The sequence below is a fragment of the Andrographis paniculata genome, unplaced genomic scaffold, assembly GCF_009805555.1.
Source record: "Andrographis paniculata isolate CXL003 unplaced genomic scaffold, ASM980555v1 Contig5END, whole genome shotgun sequence".
In the NCBI taxonomy this organism is placed as follows: domain Eukaryota; kingdom Viridiplantae; phylum Streptophyta; class Magnoliopsida; order Lamiales; family Acanthaceae; genus Andrographis; species Andrographis paniculata.
In genome coordinates this window covers 1,454,213-1,478,474 of record NW_026137595.1, presented here as the reverse complement: position 1 = coordinate 1,478,474, position 24,262 = coordinate 1,454,213, and the positions used below count along the sequence as shown (strand labels likewise).

The window sequence follows — 24,262 nt, the reverse complement described above, 5'->3', positions numbered from 1 at the left end:
CAGAGGCAATGAATGAATAATTGGCAGTTTGTTAGTTAGTTAGTTAGTTAATTCTGTTTGAACCATTTAATTAATATAATTACTATTTTTATTTTATTTTTTTGTCCCTTGAAATATTTTCATCTATTATTAAATTAATTCTTAAACATAAATTAAAAGAAGAAAAAGATTGGGCTTGTAACTAACTTCGGCATGCCACACTGGCTTTAATGATCTGATGTGGGCCCCAATTAATGGAATCTGGATCTGGAATTGGCTGGAATAATTGGGCCGGGCTAGTCCAGAATAATATGTCCGGCCCAAGTAATTGTATACGGGCCTTTTCAGACCCACACTAGCGAACTATGACATTTTGGGCCTTGCTGAACCTGGTAAGCCCAGACCATTGAGAAGGCCCGTTTCATATAGAGACCGGCCCAATTGAGGCACAAATGAACAGCCCGTTATATATATATAGAGGAGCTACGGGCTAGCCCAGTTCAATGTGGCCGACCCACTGAGCCCAATGTTTCAGCTCAGTCTAACCTAGTCTAGACCCACGACGTGGCTGTACTTCATTGGTTCGTTCTGCTTCCACGCTGGCCATACCGGGTCGCCCGGTCACCGTCTTTTTCTTTTCTTTTTTTAAAAATAGAATTTATTGAATACTACCATCAAATATGTCAAAAATATAACTTTATTGATATACACTTATGTATCTATACATGTGTGTGGGGTAGGGAGAGGCAGGGAGGAGATAATGCTAAGGATCCCCTCCCTGTTTGAATTATATTTTCTCGGTTGTTTGTTGGCCTTTGATTGTCCTCGGTTCTGTCTAATTAAACTTTTTTTTTTTTTTCACGGAATTGTTTGGTGTAGATGACAACTTTGAATTTTGTTTTTTTAAAAGAATATTTTTATTTAATATTTTTATAAAAATTATATATTTTTATTAAAAATAGTACTACCTTCGATCCATTTAAAAAAAAAAAAGGAATTTTGTATTAAATTAATAAATAATAGTATTTTATTAGTCTAGAAAATGTTTAAGAAATTTTGACATTTTTACCCCTTTGATTTGACTAATGTGTAAAATAATTATATGTTCAATATTATGTTCGTAATTTAAGTAAAAATTAAAATAATTTTAGTATTTCTAATATAGAAAATATATATTTTGAAGTGAAATAATAAAAATATACTTGAATTGAAACGGATTGGAGTATACAATATTTCGTGTTAAAACCAAAAATTGTAATTTATTTTAAATAATATTTTTGTTTAATATTCTTTTATGAAAATGATATATGTATATATACAAAAATTATATAAATTACATACCAATAATTTTCTTTGAAATCAAAACAAAACAAAGTTCTATTTTACTTAACGGTGTGTGTATATATATTATTTTATATATTAATTTCGTTATTCAATTATGTGCTCTCAAAGTGAACGTTAGTCTGTTCAAATCGAAAAAGTTGATTTATTTTTTTTAGTTCAGATTGTTTTAATTCAATTAATTAGTTTGGTTCGATTTTGATTCAGTTATAATTTTTAATTTTTAATTTTGATAAACTGAAAAATAAAAAATTTTTAAACTAAACTGAACTAATTTACTTCAATTTATTTTGTTTTAAAAAATTTTGATTTAATTTCGATTTTAATTTTTATAAATCGAAAATCGATAAAAAATTTTAAAGTTCAATTCAATTTGAACCAACCCGACCCAATGCAGAAGTGCCCAAATGTTTAGACACCCTCAAATATTTAGACACAAATTCTAATAAAAATGAATAATATTATTATTTTTTAGTTTTTGTCTTTTTTATAGTAAAAGAACCGGTCCATTTTAAATATTACAAATACTGATAAAAAAAAAATTTTCTTTGCAGACTTCAAGATAAAAATTTTCTTTGCAGACTTCAAGACTTCATCTAAAATTTACAACAAAGTCGTCAAAAACTAAAAAGCTAAACAACACAATTTTGGATAATATTATTACACCAATTTAATTTATCAGAAAAGATAGAGCTAAAAAGAAAGAAACAAACAACAAACGATCTAACTCAATCAATTACTGCCGTACACAACATACAATTTTTACATGATCATTAAAGCATGCATCCCAAAATTTACAAAAGAGAACCAACAACTACCTACTAAAACGTATGCAAAAACACAAAACAGGGATCAATATAAACTATGAACACCATCTGAATTTACACGAAAGCTATCGATGATTGCAAGAGCCGCTCTAATTCGAGGCCTGTTGCAAAAGAAAGGATACAAATAGCACAACACAAACTCGACCTTTTTACTAGCTTGTTCCGGGATGCAGATGATCCTACTGCGGCTTCTTGGCCTGCAATAATCGGTTAGTTAGCAATGAAGGAAGAAAGTGGCGAAAATGGAGAGAGATTCGAAGCTTAGCTTAGCTTGCCTTGCTCAAATATTTCTTGTGAACTTTGAGTGCTTCTTTCAGTGCCTTTTTCGCGTCCAAATTTCCGGTGATTTCACCCAAGATCTAGTCGGGCATGAGTTAAACACAATGAAAAGAGAGATACATAATAAATTGAGATAGAGCAGGGATGATTTTATGTACCTGAACAACATCATCCATGCCCTGAGCCTCTTTCAAGAGTCGTTTGTTCCTTTTTTCAAGAACGCCGGCAACTAGGAACACAGCGAGAGCACCTTGTTGTTCTTGGGTTCCCGTTTTCATGTTTACTCGCTCAAATTTTCCATATTGCTTGAGCTGCTTGCTACTTACTTTACCATCATTTCTGTTACCACTTGCAGAGGTTAGCTCGCTCGACTCCTCATATTGTGCAAAGATATGTGGATTGTACTCCATGGCCCACATGACCTATGCCAATATAGTTTTTTCAACATAATATAGCGCCGAATCAAATGTGCATATACCAGAAATTTACTTAAGTCAGCGTATATTTGATACAAGATCTAATTGAAATCCAAGAAAACTATTTGAACAGGGAGTTTTTGTCGACTGGGTATATATTAGGGCAGTTGCATTTAAATATACAAACAAAAGTGCACTTCCTACCTCCCAGAGATACATAGCATCCACAAATGAAAATTCTCTTCGAAACACAACCATCAGCATACGAATGGCAAACAAATACTCCCCGCCATCCAAATCCTCTGTCAAATATGATTAAATGTAAGCCACACACACCAAAGCTTAAGACAATAAATTTTTTAATAAGTATGCAGGAAATTAGAAAAATGTTGTGTCAACGACAAGGTTGTATTTATCGCCCAACAAGAATTAGCTCTCGTATATTATCGATTGCCTTGGTCACTAGAAACAGAAATAGATTCTAGAACTCAATCCCGAATAGGCAATTTTTATTTCATTTCTAGATGCAGAATTTACTAGCGAAAAGTTCTACCAACAAAAATAGTCGTACCGAGATGCTGATGAAGCTTTGGGTCTACAGCTTTGATGACTTGGGAAAGAGTACCCAGCTGAGATTGTACTCCCATAGCACTTGTGGTGCACTTGAAATTGTCTCTCTACACAAACATGAAACAAAAATGGCACGTCAGTGTACGATGATAAGCAAAAAATCCTTCATTTAGTAACAAAGTATATCCAGACTAAATCTCAGTGGAAATAGCATAGTGGTACTAATAAAAACTACTGCTATCACAGTCGGTAACAAGGAAAGGACCGGAACAAACATGCAAGTATGACTGTAGAAATATGAAAGTTTTTCATTTCAAAAAGTAGAATTAATAAAAACGAGACAATCACATGTCAGCTTCATTCGTTAGAGAACAATGTTTATACTGTAACTGTCCTAATGAAAGATGAAAGAATAACTCTATCAAGTTACAGATTGCTAAATGGGAACTTACAAGTCGACGCATAGCACGCTCAAAACACCAGAAGGCATCTGCCTCGTGTTCAAGAAGAATAACCATTGGAGAGCATATATCATTCATTCCTGCTCAAGGGAATTTATTTATTTATTTTAGATAGTCAGGTCGGATATTATATCACTGGGAGTCGTGTGATTCCTTCGGAAAACACCAGTTTTTACCTTGAACATACCCAATGTCTTTGTCAACCCATGCATAAACAGAAAGAACATCCCAAAGTTTTGCACGATTAGCTTCTTCCTCATAGAATACAAGGGTACGATCAGTTCGAACAACATCCAATCCTGGAGCATAAAGTTATTATCTACTCAGATACCAGAATTAAGTATAATATGACCAGACCTATGAACAATAGCCTAAGGAGGACCCATTAAACTGTAGCTTATATTATGGATGAAAAATATTAATATGCACAATCATGTTGTGAACAACACAATATAATTTTGATGTATTGAAAGCATAGAACAAACGTAATCAAGGCCAAGCACAAACCAATTTGAGGGAGGTTAAGCTTCCATTGCGCTTCCCTTGGATCTAATGACTCATTTTCATTCGGAATGGCACCATTACAATTCTGTTCACTAGCATCGGAAGAAGAATCTTGTGCTGGTTCGCCATCTTCACTGTTTAGAGGTGTTGTGATAAGCTTTCCACTGCCAATGGCAGGTACCATTTTTTGACACACAGCTTTCCAAGCGGCATATTGTTCCCTGAAGATATACACAGTGGTTAAATATCCTTAATCAAGTTGTCATTCAAAATATTAGTCTGACAAATATATGGAAGAAGTCAAAAGCATGGATTTTGCACTGAACTTTCTGGTCATGTTATTTATGGTTCATTAGCTTTCAGCAACAGAAAAGTATTCAGCACCACAGCAGCAAATTACCGTATTACAAAAGTGGTTGAAAACACAAAACCTACTCTTTTACTTGTCTACATGTAAGATAGCATTATAAAATTGCACGACCAGGCCAAGTCATCAAGTTCCCAAGTTACGCTAATTGTTTGTAGAACACTCTTTTGAAGCAGCACATTTAGATGGATCCATAAAAAGCCAACATAATACTCCCTCTGTCTCCTAAAATTGTGCTTATTTTCCATTTTAGTTTGTCTCTTAAAAATGTTCTCATTGCTTTATTTAGTAAAAAAATTTATACCACTTTTTATATTTTTATTGAAGTAACAAAAAGTATCAATCAAAATCCCATATTAAAACCCATGGCGAAAAATTTTGAGCACAAATTTGAGAAATGGAGGTAGTAGTATTTATTAGAGTTGTTTTTCACAAAAGAACTTTCTTATATGTTGGGCAATTGCACATACTTAAGTAGCTTATCATATTATGCAACTGCACATTTGAGTTCGAATCAAGTCCATTTTTTCAGGAGCAACCCACCTTCTGCTTGCCAAATAACAATTTATGTTTAAACTCAACTCACCTCAACTCAATCACCAAGACTTAAATTGCCATATATAAACAAACTAGAATTATTATTTCCTTTACATTTCAATGTGTAGTGAATATAAAGAGGAGATTGACTCTATTCTCTAAATAGTCAAATAGTCAATATGAATATAATACAATGTACATATATATATATATCAGATACTACAAATGAGACGGCATGCATACCTCCTGCGTTCCCTGATTTCGTTTCTTTCATCATTTGTACTGTTGGGATCATAACAACCCAACAAAAATTCCCAGACTACGCCTTTAATGGTAGGGTGGATCCCCTAATGCAATTGACAAAGTAGGAAATCCAACTCACAAACGGTAGAATATTTAAGACACAAACATAGTACAGCTAAATCAAAGGTATTTATGCTGTGTTATTTAATTAATTTTGCTTCAATGACACATAATAAATGATCTCCCGAGTCCCGACAAACATAACTTTTCTATGAAGCATTTATACGTCCATGGAGACACGCCACTTCAAAGTTCAATCGCCATAAAAGTGGTCCCCATCAATTAGTAGCAACATGTGTGAGTTCCATTATTTTTCGGGAGTAGGGATACATGTAACATATAAAAAATAAGCGCAGACAATGGCGTGAAGTATCTAACCCAACAATCCATTTAGCTAACATGGCATTTATGGGATATATTAATTTTTAAAATGTAATTCAAATTTACCCCTTTCTGGATTCTTCTAAGAACACCAGCAAAATCCACGCAGCCGTCTTGAGAAAATGCTGCATTCCATCTTCTTGGACTCAGAGTTTTGCCCACCTTGAATATAGTCAGAGAAATAAATAAATAAGAAGAAGAATCTTAAACAAGAAAACCAGCTACAGTTGTATTCCATGGATACAAGGATCATAGTTATTGACAAATAGTTCTGAGTAATCATGAATGCAATGCTCCCATTAGTTGAAAAGATTATGAACTTCTCAGGCCAAAATGGATATTTTTAATCAAAATCAACGGGCATGTTTTACTTATGTCCTCAATCAAACTCAACCTGTAACCTAAAATTTAACCATGGCATTTGAATTCATAAAAATCAGATGACAAAGTATGGAGGTTATCTTACATATCTTCCACAACAAGCATCATTACATTTGAATTCAAGAAAAAGGAACAAATCGATCAATTTGGAAACTCAGAGCTGGAAAAATTCCCATACCCTGGCTTTGAAGCGTGTTACGGGAACATCGGCTTGACATTCAGGTCTAATAGGATAGTATGCATCCAATTCCTCGGTAGCTGAGCTAAAAAACATCCTGTTCCAAAATTGCGTTTCAAAGTTATCCATAATAATCACAAATAGACAATTTTGGAACAAAGCTATCCATAATCATCACTCCCTAGGATAATCAGGCATAAGAAATTGCACCTCGCAAAATAGGCTTCTGGAAATCGCACAAGCTGGCAGACCTGATTATCTACAAATATCCGATACGATGATCGACACCGGAAATGGAGGCGATTAAAAAATTATTGAAAATTGCGAAACGAATATGTTTAGGGTTTCAACCTCCATGGCTGGGGAGAAGAAATGCAAAAGCAAACAAAATTGTGGAAAGGAAGTCCCCACGGCATTAACGGCCTCTTCCTCTTATTTGTAATTCTCTGCTCCGTATTTCCTTCTCACCATCCATTAATGGCGATGGCATGCTTTTGCCTGTTTGCGCATTAACGAACTCCTCAAATGTAGGAGCTCCAGCATTAACTCAGGAGGTACCGGGACCTCGAGACCAACAACAAATGGGCCGGCCCAATTTACAAGGCCCAACAGACAAATAAAAACCCTAACTCTAAAAAATTCTTGTACAACTCTAGCGTCACTTTCCCCGCCCCTCCACTCGCCGGCGGACTTGCTGAATTCACAGATCGTCGACGAATATGGTAAGGCCATTGGAGAAGCAATATTTGCAATGCTTGCATTTATTTTTAGTGTTTTGGATTGAGTTACTGATTTGAATTTTGATCTATTTTAGCCGTTCAAGAGGTACGTGGAGATCGGAAGGGTGGCTCTTGTCAATTACGGCAAGGACTATGGGAAGCTTGTTGTCATCGTCGATGTTATCGACCAGAACCGGGTATGTGTTCGTTTTCCTTTTTTCCAGTTCTCATTCTCGTAGATTACCTATTAGCGAATTTTTTGGTATTTGCAGGTGATTATTTAGTTACTACCTATACTTCGTTGCTTAATATTCGATTTAGATCATGTTTGTTCGCTTAAGTTCTTGTGTTGAAACTGTTCTCCCTAGGATGATGAAAGTCCATCTTTTTGTTGGCTGTTATATATTGAATTGGTAATTTAATGATCAATAAAGGCAATCAGTGTTATATGAAATGGCTGGGGCCGTCGGGGTTTGGTCTTGTTTATGAACTATGAAACTCAATGATGCCATGGTATCTACTTTTATTTCAAGTTTGATTATAGTCAGCTAATCATGAGATAAGAATTTCAACCCTCCCTAATTTAATGTTATACTAATTTGCAGTGGAATTTTACTGCATTAGCTGGTATTCAGTTGATCGGTAATGCTAATGTACAATGAGTTTGAACGAGCACGACGGTTGCAAAATTCGTTTAACCATTCTTACATGGTTTCGTATTTGAATTTTTCATTGGCAGGCTCTTGTGGATGCTCCTGATATGGTTAGGGGCCAGATGAACTTCAAGAGGCTTTCTCTGACAGATATCAAGATCGACATCAAAAGGGTTCCCAAGAAGAAGGCTCTGGTAGCTGCCATGGAAGCTGCTGGTGTGTGTCCAAAGTTGTTCCACATAACTTCATTTATAAAATGGATAGTATCTTATTAATGAATTAATTTTTCCATTTTTTTGCAGATGTTAAGGGCAAATGGGAAAAGAGCTCATGGGGAAGGAAGTTGATTGTCCAGAAAAGAAGGGCTGCCCTCAATGATTTTGATCGGTTCAAGTTGATGCTAGCAAAAATTAAGGTATTTTGTTACTTTCAGAACCATCATAGTTAATTATTTATCTTTACTTAATAGTATATGAAAAGGAACAAGTAGGGTAAAATATAATTATGCAAATTTTTTCTAGACTTAGTAACCTACTGAAGATTCTATAGCCCAAATTTGCATTACTTAAAAAATACTTGCTCTCCTATGGCATGATTTTTCTGATCTCCATATTGTCGTGCCATATGATTCATTTTCAACTACACTTGGAACTACCTTAAGAACCCAATTATATTTCTTTTTCGGGGATTATCACCATTGGTGGATGTTGAAGACTGAATTCGTGTTATTTTGAATTCTGATCTCGATTTTAGTTGTGCCATATGATTGGATTTCAACTACACTTGGAACTACCTTAAGCACCCAATGATGTTTCTTTCTTTTACTCGTTTCCCACCATTGGTGCCAATGAAGATTGAATTCGTGTTATTTTGAATGTGCAGAGGGCTGGCATTGTTCGACAAGAGCTTGCGAAACTTAAGAAAGAGAGCGCGGCATGAATGCTTATGTATTTTTAGGAGTTTGTTCTAGGATCTTGAATAGCCCATTCCTTTTGACTGTTCTTGAATCTATTTCAAATACAAATAGTACTCCAATTCTTGATGAAACCAGGTATTCTATTCATCCTACATTTGTTTTCATAATTACACGCATTTGAATTCCAATTTTCTGTGAATTTGGTAACCTAACATCTGTAAATAAGCTTGCTTGTCTTGTAAAAGTAGAGATACAATTCAGTAACTCACTCATCAGTACCTTGGATGAGAACATACATACAAATATAGCATTACAACAGTGAAAATCATATCAAAAACCCCACAAGAGAAAAGGGATCCAAGAACAGAGTATTTCAAGTACACCAAAGTCATTTTTACATGACACGCACACAGGAATTTCGAATTTCTTAATGGCCCTTGACATTATCTGTTTACAAAGACCATACCAGGTTACTTCCTGATGGACAGGAACTCGAAGCTTCGAAGAGGGTCCTCACGGGAGCTTTTTGTGGCTCCGGCGCGAGCATACGACAATGGTGGCTTTAGCTCGAAGCCCGGTTGGTTTCTTTGGGTTGTGGACAATCGGCCGCTGCTTGAGGCCAGCCTGGCAGTCCGGCCGTCGGAGGGCTCGCCTGATGAACTAGGTCTGCTGTTCGAAACGGCAGCCCTCTTTGAGGAGCTCCCGTTCCGCGATGTGCTGGCTTTTTCCGAGTCGAGTTGCTGTGTAAGAATTCATGAACCAGGTTAGGACAAAGATCCGACATCAAGAATGTATGGAATAGGCAAACACAATGTAATGACACTAATTAACTAAATTTTTCGGGTGTTAGAAGAAATACCACGTCTTTTGATGAAGGTACATCTTCTGATGTCCTGCGTCTGGAATAGTCGCCATGCCGGCCAGAGCTTGAGGCGTTTCTTCTAGAAAAAGCTTCGACGGCGCCGGAAAATCTATCGCGGATATCTTGCCCCAGCCCCACTGCAATAAAAAATTCAGACAACAACAAAAAGGAGTTACATCTGTTGCGATTTGTCCCAAAACAACGAATTAGAAGTTATATCGGATAATTGGAGCTCATTTTGGTCAAAGATACCTGATGTCTTTCCCGGCCTCTCGCCAGAAGTTCCAGCAATAGCATTGCCAGTGGGATTCTGTAATCAAGCAATCAAAACTATTACATAATTAAAAAATCAAGAAAACGAGATTAAAAACTACAGATATGAATATGTAAATGCCTACTCTAGGTCTGGAATTTGCGCCCGTCTGAGGATACTTCAGTACGGTCCAATCGAACACATAGTCAAATTGATACCCTGCATGTTTACAAAAGCATAATAATAAACATCAGATAACATGAATTCTAAAGCACATAAAAAAAGTTAAGAATCAAGAAACTAAACAGCATTTATCGTTCTATACACCTTCACGAATGAATAAGTCCCTGAAAAGCCTTTTCAAATATGAATAATCTGGCTTGTCCTCAAATCTCAACGACCGGCAATAGTGGAAATAAGATATGAACTCCGATGGATAAGATTTGCACAGTACCTGAAACAATCGTAAATTGCAACTAAGCCCGCCAAATACAAGACATTAAAGAGTGACTGATAAACTTTATACATGTGCAGCATTTCGTTTCCATGAATTTATTATAGAAAGTGTGCAAAAATTCTCAAGTTAGGACAAAAAAAAAGTTCTTGACCAAAATTTATCGATATTGTGTCTAGAATCCGTTTCAAAAACCAAGTTTAATGTGAAAATCATAAAGATCAACTGGGATGCGACTCATGACAACATAAATTGGAAACAAGGAATTTAAAATTGTCGGCATAAGCAAATAGAGAACATCCATACATACCTCTATAGGAGTCAGCATTTTCTTCTCACTTATCTTGTCATATTTCTGCTTTTTCGTGCCAGCTTTAAGTCCCTGCCAAGGTAGGCTGAAAAAGACAAAAAGACAGAGTAGACAAGACGCAATAAATATCTAGTAACAAAAAAATATATACTGAAAGGAATTTAAACAGGGAATTACAAAAAACTAACCTTCCTCTCAGAAAATACATTAGGACATAACCGAGAGACTCCAAATCATCCCTTCGGCTTTGTTCTGTCAACAACAGAAAAAAGGAAATTATATTCAATTCCCGACAGAAAAAAAAAAACTGGAGATTTGTTGATAAATCACTCACCAACTCCAAGGTGTGTATTGACACTTGCATACCGAGCTGTACCAGTGAGATTCTTATTTTCCCTAAGATACGAAGAAGGAATATTTGATAAGTATATCACACTCAAAAATAGAAAATCGGTAGATACAATCTGACAGGATATATCAGAACAAAACAACCAACCATGTAAAGGGCATGTAATAATGATGGAGGCAGGGGAACGGGTACCTATATGGTATGTGCTTATGAGTCTGAAGATCTCTATACTTTTTGGCTAGTCCAAAGTCGATGATGTAAACCTGCAAGACATTCCAAAAGTGTCGGTCACAGACATTGATGATATCAGATATCATTGTGCACGTGAGAACAAGAATATATCTAAAAATCGGTACGCTAATAGTCTACAAATATAGTATTACATTAAAACAGCGTGGACCGTATAAAATCATTGCCAATGAACTGCCCTATATGGAAATAGACAGATTCCGACAAATAAATGCATGGACTGTCATTTGGCCTCAGAAAAGAGGTAAATTTTATACAAAGAATCATGTAAAATGAGGAAACTGTGAAAAGAAGTCTTTGTAAGTGCCAAGACAAAGAAAACTAATACATACATATAATATAATCACAAATACAAAATCTAAGAATGATAGGAAGGTATATACCTGATTAGCTTTGCGACCCAAGCCCATCAAGAAATTGTCAGGTTTTATGTCACGGTGAAGAAACCCTCTTGAATGGACATACTCGATTCTGTTAATCTGAATTACAATGAAAGCTTAGTTATAATAACTAATTTCCAATTCAAAACCAGAATAGCTTAGGCATCGAAGCAAAATTACCAGTTGATCTGCAAGCATCAATACTGTTTTCAAGGAGAACTTCCTGTTACAATAGTTGAAGAGATCTTCAAGACTTGGGCCCAGAAGGTCGATCACCATGATGTTATATTCTCCCTCGACTCCAAACCATTTTAAGTTGGGAATTCCAGCTACAAACATAAAGATAAAATAACATGCAGTTTAACTTTAACCCATCTGGAAAAATTATTATAAGTTAATCGCCCTCATGATACAAAAGAAAGCAATTTTGACAAAATTATGAACTCCTATTTACTCAATCAAAAGAATCATCTCAACTTTGGTGAAACAAAAAAAAAAACAAGAAAAGAATATTTCCCTACAGATGAGTGATGTGTCCATAAATTATTGTCTCAATGTGTGCATCATTGTCTCCATAAATCATACAGCCGGAAAAAAAGATTAACAGCCTTCCCACTAGCGAAATAATTTTCATAGCTACATTAAAAAACTAACAAACGTCGTAGAAAAGAGGCATAACACTTTCAATAGAGTTTTTGGAGATGTGTTACAACAATAATCACCAATTCAATAAAAAATGGCAAAGCATAATGCACGTACTCATCCCTAACCCAGTAATGTTACACTTTCACACATTACTAAACATGAAAAATTGAAAACTTGTATGTGTATACTAGGAAAGATTAATAACTTACTTCCTCCTTGTAGAAGCATATAGATTTTAGACTCGTAATGAAGTTGAGGGTGCTTGGTCTTCACGGGTTCCTGATAATTGCAGCAGCAACAAAAACAAATACGGTGATGACTGTCATTTTAAACCACTATAATATACAATCTACATATATTGGCTATCAACTGGTAAATAGCTTGCAGCTACGATAATGTTTGAAACATATTTAAAAAAGTGATACAAAAGTATGACAAACAACTCACTCTTAATAAAACTTGAGTAAAATTTCATGGGCATAAGGGATAAAAGTGAATTCGTTTAATTTAATACATCTGCAATCGTCATTTAGTTATTTCATTCCATAAATCGGCTCTTTCTTCATAGAATCTCAAGAAGAATATCCATATAATGTGAAGTTGATTGCGACACAAACAAAAGACAATCTATTCATAATCTAGAACAAAATCAGAAGACATTTTTACATTAACTGTGCCAAAGAAATATACAATTAACCTCAACAATGGCTTTGCTCCAAACTTCATTAAAAAAAAACAAGAACACAAAAATAAGAGGGAACATCATAGTAACAATACACATATTCATATATATATATATATATACCAGCTTAATGGCTACTTCTTCTCCATTCTGTATGTTCACACCTGCACAAACAAATCACACAGAAAGCTTAAATAAAGAAACTCACAAACACTTTAATAGTAATCCACAAAAATAAAAAATAAAATCACAAATCAACCAAACGATAATAAGATAAGGGCATTACCTAAAAAGAGTTCACCAAATGAACCGCCCCCAATTTTCCTCCCAAATTTAAACTTTCCTCCAACAATATGATCCATGGCAATCGAAGAACACCAAACAAACCCAAATTCCAAAATTAATAATAAATCCAAAAGAAAATTTTCAGCAATCCAGCCTTAATCCGAGAAGAAAACAAATTTCCAGATAATAAACAAGCTCAAGACTCCAAAACCACCACAAAAATATTATGAAATCCAGGACCCCACAGCAGATCCAAGAAATCACATAAATTAAATATTAATCGATCGAGAAATTCTCTTATCTCCCCGAACTACATCCTTGAGCCGAAAACCTAATCCACGAGCACACGATCCCTCATTCCTCCAATTGATCGAGCCCTAGAAACAACATACCCATGCCATGTCAAACACGGGTATCAAGCAGGTGCTCGTCCGCCCAATTACCACTGTGACCAAAATTAATTGAACAAACGAATCGACAGCAAAGGGGGGAAACAAAAATATAAATAAATATGGCGAAGAACGGTGCAGCGGGGAGACAAGAGAGCGAAAATTGAGGAATCAACGGCCCAAAAAATGACAGAAGGGGAGAGAAAACGAGTGAAAAAAATGGATTTGGATTTTGTAATAGGAAAAGAAAAGCTGAACGGGTTTGAGACAGACAAAAAGATCGATGATTGATTGTGAGAAGACGGACTGAGCGTTGGAAAATAAAATAAATTTTTTTAGGTATATTTTTAAAAACCGCTATAATTAAGATACCTTTTTTGATTAATTAATAAATTAATTAAGAAATAATAATAATAAAAATATCCATCACCATTATGGCATTATCATCATCACAGCTATTTTTCTTACATTTGATTACATTTCTTTAAAATTTATTTTATTTATAGTAAATTTTGTTGGGTGTAAGCAAGTAATATGCAAATTCATTACTCCCTCCGTCGCGCACGTATTAGGTCCACGTTGCCGTTTCTTTCTGTCCCACGTGTCATTTTTTTTTAAAAATAATTACACATTTTAATTTCATTTAAACTTTTTAATTTATTTTTATTAATATATTTTTAATTATATACTAATTACACTTCTCTTAAAATACCGTATTGTAATGTATATAGGACGGAGAGAGTATTACGTTGAATCCACGCAAAATAATATTTTAAAGAATCGGGTAGGTTAAAAATTTTGAACTAAGTTAAGTAATGTTGTGAATTAATATTTTATAAAAAGGTAAAAATAAAATGTTAAGAGTTAAAAAAAATTACATTAGTCCCATAAAATCAACACTATTTGTTTTACATTATATTGATTTATAATTAAAAAAAACAAAAATATTTTATTAAATTGAATAATATATTGAAAATTATAAAACTATTAATTATGTTATATAATTAGTACAATTATTAAATAAAAAAATAATATATATTTTATAAACGAAGGGAGTATATAAATATGCATAGAGATAATTTTAGAAAAGATAAAATAAAATAGAGAATTTTTTTTTAAAAAAAAAAAAATTAATAATTTAAGTATTTATTCTTAATTAGTCTTTAAATGAGGACAATGGAAAATATTAAAATGCTATTTAAAATAGAATTCAACTTAACAATTCAAATTCAAATATACTATTACCACAAGTTACAACTATATATACTTTATCAAGTTTTTATTAGCTGGATTTTGTATTTTTCGAAAAGAAAAATATAATTTATTCTCTCATAAACATCCCATCATATATTATTTTAATATCAAATTCAAGCCAAAATTTTATCAAAGTTGTAAAAGAAACTATTTAATTTGATATTTTATAAGATAAATATGGTATTTAAACAATATTTTTTTGAAAAATAAAAAATTAGCAAAGAGTGAAAGTTTGTCAAAAAGTAAACAAAGCCTTCATATATGGTCTATAATATCCGTATATAAATTTCATCACAAACCCTTTTCCATTCAAGCAAAAAATTGATCATCGGTGAGAAACAAAAGTTAGCAAACAATGGTACCTTAAAAGCCAAGATTTTCATTACGACAGCAACAACATACACACACACACATATATATATATATATCAATGTATGTACGTATTATCTATACGTATTTATCCGATCAGCGGGTTGAGGTCAAGCACCGTCGCCGGCGCTGGCTCCGGCGCCGTCCAGGCCGACGCCGTGTACAAGCCGGTGCCCTTCCAGCCGAGCCGGAGAGTCCCGTCGCCCTGCCCGAGCGTGTACCCGTTGCCCAACGGGAACATATTCAGAATCAGCTGCGCCTGCGCCGTCGAGTTCCGGCTCATCGCGACCTGCGCAAACCCATTCCTCAACAGCTCGCTCCTCCAATGCCGGAACCTCTCCTCCCCGCTCCGGGCCGGGCCCCCGACCGCCAGCACATTGTTGATCTCCCGGTGGAGCAGGCCGTGCTCCACCTGGTGCCGCCCCGAGTCGTCCGGCGGCAGGACGGCGCCAAGAGAGTCGAACACCGTTGAGTAGTAGTGGAGGGAGCTGACGAACCTGTCGAGGAACGACCCGCCGTGGCCGATCTCCGGCTCGACTAACGTCATCACCCGCGGCCGCAGCCGTCGGAGGAGCCGCATCGTTTTCCAGTCGGGTCCCGTTGCATCGTACAGCGAGTGCTGCAGCCAGTGGACGGCGACGGCCTCGCCCTGCCGGATTTGGAGCGCGGAGACATCGGGGACGTCGCTGAACTTCCCATTGATCGCGTGGAACTCCAGGTGCATCCCGAGGCGACGGGCGAAGCCCGACAGGTTCTTGCCGGTTTCTGACAGGAGCTCCGGCGACGTCCCGATTCCCGTCAGGCGGATCCGGGGAGGGCCGGCGGCTCTGGTCGCCAGAATGTGGAACAGCGCCGGCCACTGGAGGCCCTGCATTATGTCGAGGTCGACGATGTGGACCGTGTTCTGGGTATGCACGGCTTCGAGGATCGCCTGGTTCGACGTGAAGTGCGCGAACTTGACAAACGGGGTGACGTTGTTGTACACGTGGAACGCGCCGTGGGCGGCCTTGACGTCGATCAGAGGCGAGCAGGCGCCGAGCCAGGAATTGATCACTCGGCTCGACATTGCCCTGGCAAAGTACGCCACAACGCGCTCTGCGCACGATGCGCCGTAAGGGGAGGCCATCTGGGTCAGCTCAAGCAGCATTCGGTAGGCTTCGCCGAGGTTGTCGACCGATATCGCGACGGCGCATTCCAGGAGAATCGTCAGCAGGTCGAGCCCCGCTTCGACTGGCTCGTCGCAGACGCCGGGGCTCTTCCTCGCGATCTTTCTCGGCCTGAATTCATCGAGAGCCTCGTGATCGAACGACAACTCGATTTCAGCTTCGGGTGAGTCTTTGACAAGCTGCTTCGTCACGAGCTCGACCCACTGCGAGAGCTCGGTTGCGGAGCAGTCCGGCCGCGCCAATTCGAGACCTGCATTCAGCATCACAGAAAAATTCTCCAAACAAAGGGGAAGAGAAAACAATGGTGAGAAATGTGTATTTAAAGAAGCCGTGAGAAATTCTAAGGTTATTTTAATTAAGGGGAAAGACATCGGCCGGCATAATAAGACAAAGACAAGAAGATAAACACAAGCAGACAAGAACACGTCGAAAGATTTTGGCGTTTTTATAAACAGACACACAGATTCAGCTCAAGATTAGCTCTGTTAAATTCGATCGATCGATTATGTTTCCAACAGGCAGACAAAGTAAGTACAGACATCAGCTAATAAACACTACTATCAGGTAAACTATGATTCAAGTTTCAGATAGCCAGCCGTCGGATCTCTTCCGCGATTACGAAGATGCTCATTACAGGCTAACCTGTCGAAGAAGTCATCGACTGAGGCACACAACTTGATGTTAAGACAATTAAGGAACTGATGATTTACTGGCTGCTGATCTAGGATGTCTCGGATTCGTCTTCTGTTGTAAAAAATCAATTTATGATAATACAAATGAATAGAGAAGAATGGTGAAGACAAAATTGACGACGTACTACAAAGTAAATCGAACATGTATGGACATACCGAAAAGTGATTTGATAGTTGGCCTCTTCGGCTTGGAATTTTTCTTCTTTAGCTCAGCTGTACATGAAGAAATAAGGATCATAAGCGACAAGACGTATAATAACATTGAAATGAACAAAAAGCATAAGTGTGTGTTGCGTTTCTCCCATACCCATTCCCGGAACTTGGTAGTCATGCACGATTTCAAAGTTCTTGTACGTGTATCCAACAAAATTGATGTCTTTCGGCGAAAGCATCTGGAAATGGAAAGAGAACAACAACGATTCATCTTTTCAGGATTATCCGCAAAGCAATAGTGAAAAGCTCGTCTTCCTAAGCTATAAAACTCTATCCCGCAAGAGTACCTTACTCCGAGCACCTGATTTTGACGAAGTTTGCGTGTGGTGCACCGACTGCAGCACATGAAATTCTAGTCACTATTTAACGCAACATCTCCTTCACAAGTCATCGACAGAAATTAGAAAGCCATAACTCAAATAGACACCAATACCTCTTCAAACTTGTCGAAATTTTGAGTGTCAAGTTCGTCATTAACTTCTGGTACAAATGCAGCTTCCATTCGGTATATGTTGTCCCATTCGATTCCCCTAAACCAAGGATGTGCCTAACAAGGAGAAAACATTTCACATAAATTTACATCAATGCAGGTAATCGAAGATATTTGCACTGAATGGCACCTTAATTTGGTTTGCGCCTTTTGAGCCGAGCCTCTGGTCGACGCTACATAGTAGCTTACTTATCAGATCTTTCGCCTCGAAAGAAAGTTTGACTTCCTTCGGAAATCTTAAATATGCTTTCCAGTTTACTATCTGTATAAAAAATCATACAGTCGAAGATCAGCGTCATGCTTTTGTTGAACCTTACACCGAAAATTTTAGATTCAAGCCCTTTTCATACCTTCCTACATGTTGACATCTGATCATCGGAATAGAAAGGCGGATACCCTACAAGCATTTCATACATGATAGCCCCAAGCGACCACCAGTCGCATTCCAATCCGTAACCCTTCTTAAGCAGAACTTCAGGAGCGATGTAATCGGGTGTGCCAACAGTCGAATAAGCCTGCACAATACGAAATCGGATCAGATCAAATCAAATAAACTTTTCTATGTATTCTAAAAATTCGGAACTTACAAGCATTCTCCTATTTTTCTGCCAATGTTTCAGTTGCTCTTGCTGTGTGCGTTTGGGTGCCGACAATCCATCAAAGTTTGAAGCGCCGCTGCCATCTCCAATGGAGAAATCTTCTTCAATAATGCTGCAGTCCAGAGGCTTGCACAGACCAAAATCCGATAATCTTAAATGGCCGTGTCGATCAAGTAGTAAATTATCAGGCTTAATGTCTCTGCAGAAATCCAACGGCAAAGACGAACAAAAAAAAACTCAGGACACAATTGCAGCAACAAGAGAAATCATAATCTCAAACTACCAAGCAATATGTAAACCTGTGTATGTAATTGTGTTTATGGATAGACTCAATCGCCAAAACCGTCTCTGCTACGTAAAATCTGGCCTCGTCTTCAGTCAAAGTATCCCTTCTCATCAGTAGTGTCATCATATCTCCGCCGGGAAGATACTCCATAACAAGATACAAATACTCTTCGTCTTGGAAAGAGCAGTACAATTTGACTATGCAATTGCTGTCCACTTCAGCTAGCAGATTCCTTTCCGCTCTCACGTGTTCGACCTAATTACAGACATTCGATTTAAGGGGCCACTGACATGGTAAAAACAAGCAAGTCATCGCCCGAAAAATGATACGGGTACCTGGCCTCTACGAAGCATCTCTGATTTCTTAAGCTTTTTCATTGCATATACAGAGCCGGATGTTTTTTCCCGGCAAATCCTAACCTGTCGACAATTATTAGAATCAATCAAAAGTTACAAACCAGCTGCGACGAAAATTTGTGTAATATTTTCACCTCGCCGAAAGCACCCTTCCCGATCATGGTTAGAAGCTCGAAATTATCAACGCCCATTTTGTGTCGTTGGAGGCGCATGTATTCAGTTTCCCTCTTCTCCAAGAATTTAAACAGGTTGTTCTGATCTTCCTCCGATACCTCAGCATCGGCGACCTTCTTTTCGAGTAAACTTCGTCTGTCAACAAACAAATTCGAAATGATTGCAACATGTATTCTATATATCTATATATGATCGAATGAAAGAAACTCCAACGATGTATGTAATGTACCGTTCTCTTCGATCCTGAAGATTCTTCATCTGCTCCTTGTAGTGATTTTCAATGTACTGCTTGGCAGCAGCCACTCTTTGTTTCGTAAGGTTCGATGCTTCCTCGGGGGTAAGTGGCTTCCTTTCCTCTCTTTCGCTGCCCACTGGCTCCCGCTTGATTGAAGGCCTTAATCGATCCCGAGGTTGAAACCTCTGCAACCAATTCCTAGCTGAATCCATCCGTCTCTTCTCCTCAAATCACGCAATTTAAATATAGCTCGGCAATGGAGTCATCAATGTTCATTGACACCATTCGCATCAGTGCTCAAATACATAACCTACCGAAGAATGCAAAAAAAATCTATAAATCATGAACAGTGAATGAATCGTAGCATAGGTTAACTTCAATTTAAGCATGATTGCAAACACACCGATTAAAATTTAATTATAATAAGAAAATCGCTGCAGACGTAATCGACGCAGACGAAGAAGACGAAGAACACGGAAGGAACCGAATGAATCGTCTAATTTTAACTGCCAACAATAATTCCTACAGGTTTACAGCACAATAAATTGCAGAACAGACAAAAATGAAACCGTGGGGGATTACTGCAACTGCAGAGCTCCGAACGACCATTGGAATTATTGAATTCCAGAACCGCAGAAAAATCTCAAGGACCAATTTAAAACGCACGCCCAAAGTCAACGTTCAAATCCCCCAAAATTCAAAATCCAGTCGCAGAAATTCCTGTTCCCCAAAAATTGAGCGGCAGAAATTGATAATCAATGCATATGTAGAACAGTATTAAAGTAGAACAATCGGTAAAGCCATCGACTTACCTGCAAACTTGAAGCGATGGAGAGAGAAAGCCCAACCGCACATATATATATATATATATATATATATGAGAGAGAGAGAGAGAAGATTGACGGGCGGAAGGAAGATTTCTAGAAAATGGGTGAATGATCGTAAATGGGGAAAGAATGAAAAAGCAACAGCAATCATGCAATATTCTTCGTGGTTTTTGGTTCTTCTGCCCAATTTATACACAGAGCTTCGTCTGGTTGAATTTTCAACGATCTTCGATTCTCTGCAAGTACTCTGCGTGTCGCCTTTACAGACTAACGACAAATAAAAAAATATTTATCCAAACTAATAATAATTTTCCAATCGAAAAGATCGAAGCTTTGGGGTCTTTAAATACCTTGACGCCATGAATTCTCCCATTAATGTCTTCTTCAGAGCACACCAACTGTAATTGTAAAGAGGTGCAGATAATGGCAGCCGTTTCTTTAATTACAGTCAAATTCTTACAAAAGCCTTTTCATGTGTTCAATCAAAGTATCAAAATACACACAGAGAGCAGAGAGAGAGAGAGAGAAGACTGTCTTCTTCTATGGCTGAAACCTCAACATCACTCTGGTTGCCTATGCTTTTGTTTGCATCTATCTAACATTGGGTGAAAATCGAAAAAAATAAAAATAAAAAATAGTAGTAGTAGTGGGTGCAATGTCTGGAGACACGTGGCACCATTCCATGAGAGTTGTTATTTGAATTTTAGAACAATAATGGTAGGTGCCTAAAACATGTCTGTAATGGTGTCCTGCTAATACATGAACAAACACAAAACGACACATAGATTAGATAAGATTGAGGTTGTCTCAAACCCAACCCCAACCAAGACTTTGAGTAGAAAGAAGATATCAAATAAAAGCCAAAAATACCACTGTAATACCGATTTACCTAAATCAACACCGTAACTATTCCCATAAAAATATTGTGGGGCAATAAAGATGTAAAGAAATCTCTTTTAGGTGTGATTGCAGCCATCAATCCCACTCAATAACTCACCACCTACAACTACAAGAAGATGATTAAATATTCAAATAACTTGTGGTGCAAAAAAAGGCATTATGGGCACTTACAGAAGCTTGTGTTCAAAGGGTGTAATAAATTATTGCAGATATGGGTTAATGGCCATTAAAAAAATTACAGAAAAAAAATAAAGTATGGAGGGTGTTCAAGAAGATCATCAATGGCCATGACACAAGAACTCATGTGTCTCTTTCTTTACCTTCTTGCAAGAATTGATGAATCAGATTTGTAATAATAAGGGAAAAAAGAACACATTTTAATCTATTTCTTTCACATAAGTAGTAAATGAAACATTTTGATACACAATTGGAACTCCAAGAAACACACAAATCCTCATTTTCTTTCTTTCCCCCTTTTCCCCTTCTCATTGATATACCCCTCATTTTTTTCTTAGTACAACATGGACATAAAGGCACCAAAAATTGTTGTCAAACCTTCAAAACGCCGCCCAGCCTCCCGCAGGAGATTTGGTCGGCCCTGATTCCTCGCCGGATGGAAGGTTCTTCTGCAGATTTGAACATAAGATCAGTGACAGGGAGACAATTTTGTGGAAAATATTCCACTAGATTAATGTAAAAAAAAATAATAATAATAATTAAATCCTTCATCTGTACAGAAAGAAATAAGCATGGTGGAAATCAAAGGTGTGTCAACATGCTCGGAGACAGATTACCACTTTCAGGCGAGCACTGAAAGACCGGCTAAGGTAGACAATGAATCAGTTTTCATGCAATGCCATTTCAGATATTAAGTAAAGATTCTCATCGTGTTAAGATATTACGAATTCCATCTTAGTTTTGCTGATTTTCAGCTTGAAACCTTAGACTTGGGTATAACACAATTTTCCTGGAACCAATGAATCAACAATGGAAAACGAAATATACAACTATCAAGCTTGGCATAAAGTGACACAAATTTAACAAAGAAAGAAGAGGAAATAACAATACTGTTTTTTCATCTAGACGGCATTGCAAGCAATAAAATATCAGGCCAACAGAATAGCGAATCAATCCTATTATAGCTTTTAAGTAGCATGTGAAAATACTATAAAGAGAAAATCCCGGCAACAGAATCTTGAAGATATTCGCAACATAAGAAATATCAAGAAAACATTTATTCCACGAAGAAATACCAAAGCATACCTCAAGTTGGGAGAGATCTGAAAGAGCATCAGCTGAATTCCTTGAGTTCTCCTTAGCCACTGCCGGGGCAGTACCAGTATTGGCAGAAGAAGTCATCCTAACAGCAGCACCGTCATTTGGTGGAGGCGGAAGTGGCGACCTGATTTTCACTGCCCCACCGGGTGGGGGAGCAAGTCCCAAAATTTTAGGTTTTACGGTTCCAGAACCTCCAGACAATCCGGCAGCAGACAGCATGCCTGTCCCGCTTGACTGTTTATTCTTTACATTTATTCTAATCGTTTCCCCTTCCTAAAGACCCAAAAGTACAGTTAGATCCAATCCTACGTATAAATGACAAATGATCGAAATACTAAGCATTAAGTAAATCTTAATACAATTGCGTTTACTAGGATAGCAGAAAATGGGGATATATATTGCAAATCCAGTCTACATTCTTGCAACAAAAAGAACAAAAAGGAACTAAGCCACAACTACTGGCGCATTTACAGATGGACATCGAATTTCGAGGCAATGTAGGACTAACTTGTCAAATATAGCATCTTGAATCACGGCGAACAGTAATTGCATATAACTACTTACTTTAACAAAGAATAGCCCAAAAATACACACAAGTTTTCATGAGCTCAAAATTCTACTTCTTCCCAGAAGAACAAATCAATTCATTATTCGATCTCCGGAACTTTGTGATACTTAAGCAATGAAGCGCAATTTCTGCCAAATTTAGATCAGTAAGTGTTATGCAACAGCATCCCTTATTTGAGATTTATTGTTCATCATGAGTTGGTATCTACAAAACCCTAGGAATGAAAAGCGGTGTTTCTTCTTAAATTTGGCCATCATTAAACCTAAAACAGCAAATTAAAGCTTCGAATCTAAATTCAAGTTCAGGAAGAAACGAATACAGAGTGAAGTCACCTTCAATCTGTGATTGACAGCAGGGTGTATATCGATATGCCCCTCTTCCGCACCGTCGGCGCCGCCGCCACTTACGGCGTCCTTCTCCACCTCCCGCTTGACATACTTCTCGTGATCCGACAACGCCACGTTGAAATCAAACGCTTCATTCCGCTCATTAAATCCCAAACCGACGAACGCGTGCTTCCCCCTACCGTCCTCGATCCTCAACACGAAGTACCTCGACGAATCCAGCACCGATTCGACGGCGGCCTCTCTCTGGCCAGGGTTCACGAAGCAGGCGGCGAATAGCTCGCCGGAATTCGGGTCCTCGAGGCGGATCTCGCACCTTGTGTCGCACGAGACCACCCGGAGGCGGCCGGACCAGATCTTGTCGGACTGGAGCCACTCACCGCACTTGTAGCCGCCGCTGGTTGGACGAGGAGGGATCTTGTACACAGCCACTTCACGGACCACGAGCAGGGTATGCTCGAAGGTCTCCTCGTCCTCCTCATACGACATCGCTTAACGATTTCCCAATGCCTGGATCGAAGATGGAGCTGCCTTTGACAGGTTTGCTTCAGTGGAGTCGGGAGGAGAGGGAAAGTGGAAGAGACGTGGATTTTAAGCGAGTAATCTCTTCGACTGTCAGCCGTAAAATAGTAGAATCGGATTCTTGAACCGGGTAGGGCCGAATGAAATGAGTAACCCAGAATCGTTACCCGGGAACCAGTTTCTTCTGCTTCGCCCGTACCCGATTTAGCGTGTTGGTTTACGGGTCTGGGCCCGGTATATTAATTGGGCTGAAAAAATGCAATTATCCATATTGTTGGGTCGGGTGGCCCGTATTTATAACCCATGAAGCAAAGACTGG

The 24,262-nt window shown here is 37.7% G+C and overlaps 6 protein-coding genes across 11 annotated transcripts; 1 reads left to right on the top strand and 5 right to left on the bottom strand.

Annotated features, from left to right (window-relative positions):
* Positions 1–2,044: 2,044 nt before the first annotated feature.
* LOC127258769 (rab GTPase-activating protein 22-like) lies at positions 2,045–7,022 on the bottom strand. Of its 2 annotated transcripts, XM_051285757.1 has the most exons (13): positions 6,876–7,018; positions 6,735–6,783; positions 6,525–6,621; positions 6,032–6,127; positions 5,525–5,628; positions 4,381–4,598; positions 4,050–4,172; positions 3,865–3,953; positions 3,414–3,519; positions 3,047–3,144; positions 2,585–2,848; positions 2,423–2,506; positions 2,045–2,344 (listed from the first exon to the last, which is right to left on the bottom strand). In XM_051285757.1, exons 3-13 carry the CDS (start codon positions 6,618–6,620, stop codon positions 2,327–2,329), a joined length of 1,296 nt encoding a protein of 431 aa, XP_051141714.1. In that variant the 5' UTR covers position 6,621; positions 6,735–6,783; positions 6,876–7,018; the 3' UTR covers positions 2,045–2,326. The 2 variants fall into 2 exon arrangements, with proteins under 2 accessions (XP_051141714.1, XP_051141712.1); XM_051285755.1 differs by having other exon boundaries at positions 6,735–7,022.
* An 87-nt stretch (positions 7,023–7,109) lies between these two features.
* Positions 7,110–8,979, top strand: LOC127258770 (60S ribosomal protein L14-1). The gene is made up of 5 exons (XM_051285758.1): positions 7,110–7,246; positions 7,339–7,440; positions 7,983–8,112; positions 8,199–8,311; positions 8,779–8,979. The coding sequence occupies exons 1-5, from the start codon at positions 7,244–7,246 to the stop codon at positions 8,833–8,835; spliced, it is 405 nt and encodes a 134-aa protein (XP_051141715.1). The 5' UTR covers positions 7,110–7,243; the 3' UTR covers positions 8,836–8,979.
* Positions 8,980–9,028: 49 nt separating this feature from the next.
* On the bottom strand, positions 9,029–13,974 carry LOC127258768 (casein kinase 1-like protein 10). The gene is made up of 14 exons (XM_051285754.1): positions 13,283–13,974; positions 13,120–13,160; positions 12,524–12,593; positions 11,850–11,998; positions 11,673–11,768; positions 11,233–11,303; positions 11,026–11,087; positions 10,880–10,943; positions 10,692–10,776; positions 10,255–10,381; positions 10,073–10,146; positions 9,927–9,984; positions 9,672–9,811; positions 9,029–9,552 (listed from the first exon to the last, which is right to left on the bottom strand). The coding sequence occupies exons 1-14, from the start codon at positions 13,356–13,358 to the stop codon at positions 9,283–9,285; spliced, it is 1,383 nt and encodes a 460-aa protein (XP_051141711.1). The 5' UTR covers positions 13,359–13,974; the 3' UTR covers positions 9,029–9,282.
* Positions 13,975–15,283: 1,309 nt separating this feature from the next.
* On the bottom strand, positions 15,284–16,830 carry LOC127258765 (protein SCARECROW-like). Its single transcript, XM_051285752.1, has one exon. The coding sequence runs from the start codon at positions 16,828–16,830 to the stop codon at positions 15,382–15,384; it is 1,449 nt and encodes a 482-aa protein (XP_051141709.1). The 3' UTR covers positions 15,284–15,381.
* A 55-nt stretch (positions 16,831–16,885) lies between these two features.
* On the bottom strand, positions 16,886–20,983 carry LOC127258764 (uncharacterized). Of its 5 annotated transcripts, none has more exons than XM_051285747.1 (15): positions 20,682–20,983; positions 20,317–20,598; positions 19,908–20,224; positions 19,499–19,814; positions 19,230–19,404; positions 19,075–19,158; positions 18,753–18,994; positions 18,442–18,652; positions 18,205–18,369; positions 17,985–18,116; positions 17,798–17,911; positions 17,652–17,699; positions 17,459–17,543; positions 17,308–17,364; positions 16,886–17,203 (listed from the first exon to the last, which is right to left on the bottom strand). In XM_051285747.1, the coding sequence occupies exons 4-15, from the start codon at positions 19,714–19,716 to the stop codon at positions 17,181–17,183; spliced, it is 1,554 nt and encodes a 517-aa protein (XP_051141704.1). In that variant the 5' UTR covers positions 19,717–19,814; positions 19,908–20,224; positions 20,317–20,598; positions 20,682–20,983; the 3' UTR covers positions 16,886–17,180. The 5 variants fall into 5 exon arrangements, with proteins under 5 accessions (XP_051141704.1, XP_051141707.1, XP_051141705.1 ...); XM_051285750.1 differs by having other exon boundaries at positions 20,063–20,224; XM_051285748.1 differs by having other exon boundaries at positions 20,074–20,224; positions 20,682–20,982.
* A 604-nt stretch (positions 20,984–21,587) lies between these two features.
* On the bottom strand, positions 21,588–24,015 carry LOC127258767 (uncharacterized protein At1g03900). Its single transcript, XM_051285753.1, has 3 exons — positions 23,410–24,015; positions 22,495–22,782; positions 21,588–21,857 (listed from the first exon to the last, which is right to left on the bottom strand). The coding sequence occupies exons 1-3, from the start codon at positions 23,908–23,910 to the stop codon at positions 21,789–21,791; spliced, it is 858 nt and encodes a 285-aa protein (XP_051141710.1). The 5' UTR covers positions 23,911–24,015; the 3' UTR covers positions 21,588–21,788.
* Between the last annotated feature and the right edge of the window lie 247 nt (positions 24,016–24,262).

Excerpts from the sequence above, each read along its gene's own strand:
- LOC127258769 (XM_051285755.1), bottom strand. The coding sequence starts at position 6,620 with ATGTTTTTTAGCTCAGCTACCGAGGAATTGGATGCATACTATCCTATT. Across the intron at positions 3,954-4,049 it reads AGACATTGGGTATGTTCAAG|GAATGAATGATATATGCTCT; the intron begins GTAAAAACTGGT and ends TCCCTTGAGCAG. Across the intron at positions 3,520-3,864 it reads AGCGTGCTATGCGTCGACTT|AGAGACAATTTCAAGTGCAC; the intron begins GTAAGTTCCCAT and ends ATGTTTGTGTAG.
- LOC127258770 (XM_051285758.1), top strand. Across the intron at positions 7,441-7,982 it reads ATGTTATCGACCAGAACCGG|GCTCTTGTGGATGCTCCTGA; the intron begins GTATGTGTTCGT and ends TTTCATTGGCAG. Across the intron at positions 8,312-8,778 it reads TGATGCTAGCAAAAATTAAG|AGGGCTGGCATTGTTCGACA; the intron begins GTATTTTGTTAC and ends TTGAATGTGCAG.
- LOC127258768 (XM_051285754.1), bottom strand. The coding sequence starts at position 13,358 with ATGGATCATATTGTTGGAGGAAAGTTTAAATTTGGGAGGAAAATTGGG. Across the intron at positions 13,161-13,282 it reads ATTTGGTGAACTCTTTTTAG|GTGTGAACATACAGAATGGA; the intron begins GTAATGCCCTTA and ends TTGTTTGTGCAG. Across the intron at positions 12,594-13,119 it reads AAGAAGTAGCCATTAAGCTG|GAACCCGTGAAGACCAAGCA; the intron begins GTATATATATAT and ends TGCAATTATCAG.
- LOC127258765 (XM_051285752.1), bottom strand. The coding sequence starts at position 16,830 with ATGTCTTTCCCCTTAATTAAAATAACCTTAGAATTTCTCACGGCTTCT.
- LOC127258764 (XM_051285747.1), bottom strand. The coding sequence starts at position 19,716 with ATGGATTCAGCTAGGAATTGGTTGCAGAGGTTTCAACCTCGGGATCGA. Across the intron at positions 18,995-19,074 it reads AGATGCTTCGTAGAGGCCAG|GTCGAACACGTGAGAGCGGA; the intron begins GTACCCGTATCA and ends GTCTGTAATTAG. Across the intron at positions 17,700-17,797 it reads ATTTCGACAAGTTTGAAGAG|TCGGTGCACCACACGCAAAC; the intron begins GTATTGGTGTCT and ends CATGTGCTGCAG.
- LOC127258767 (XM_051285753.1), bottom strand. The coding sequence starts at position 23,910 with ATGTCGTATGAGGAGGACGAGGAGACCTTCGAGCATACCCTGCTCGTG. Across the intron at positions 22,783-23,409 it reads CTGTCAATCACAGATTGAAG|GAAGGGGAAACGATTAGAAT; the intron begins GTGACTTCACTC and ends TTGGGTCTTTAG. Across the intron at positions 21,858-22,494 it reads CAGATCTCTCCCAACTTGAG|AAGAACCTTCCATCCGGCGA; the intron begins GTATGCTTTGGT and ends TCAAATCTGCAG.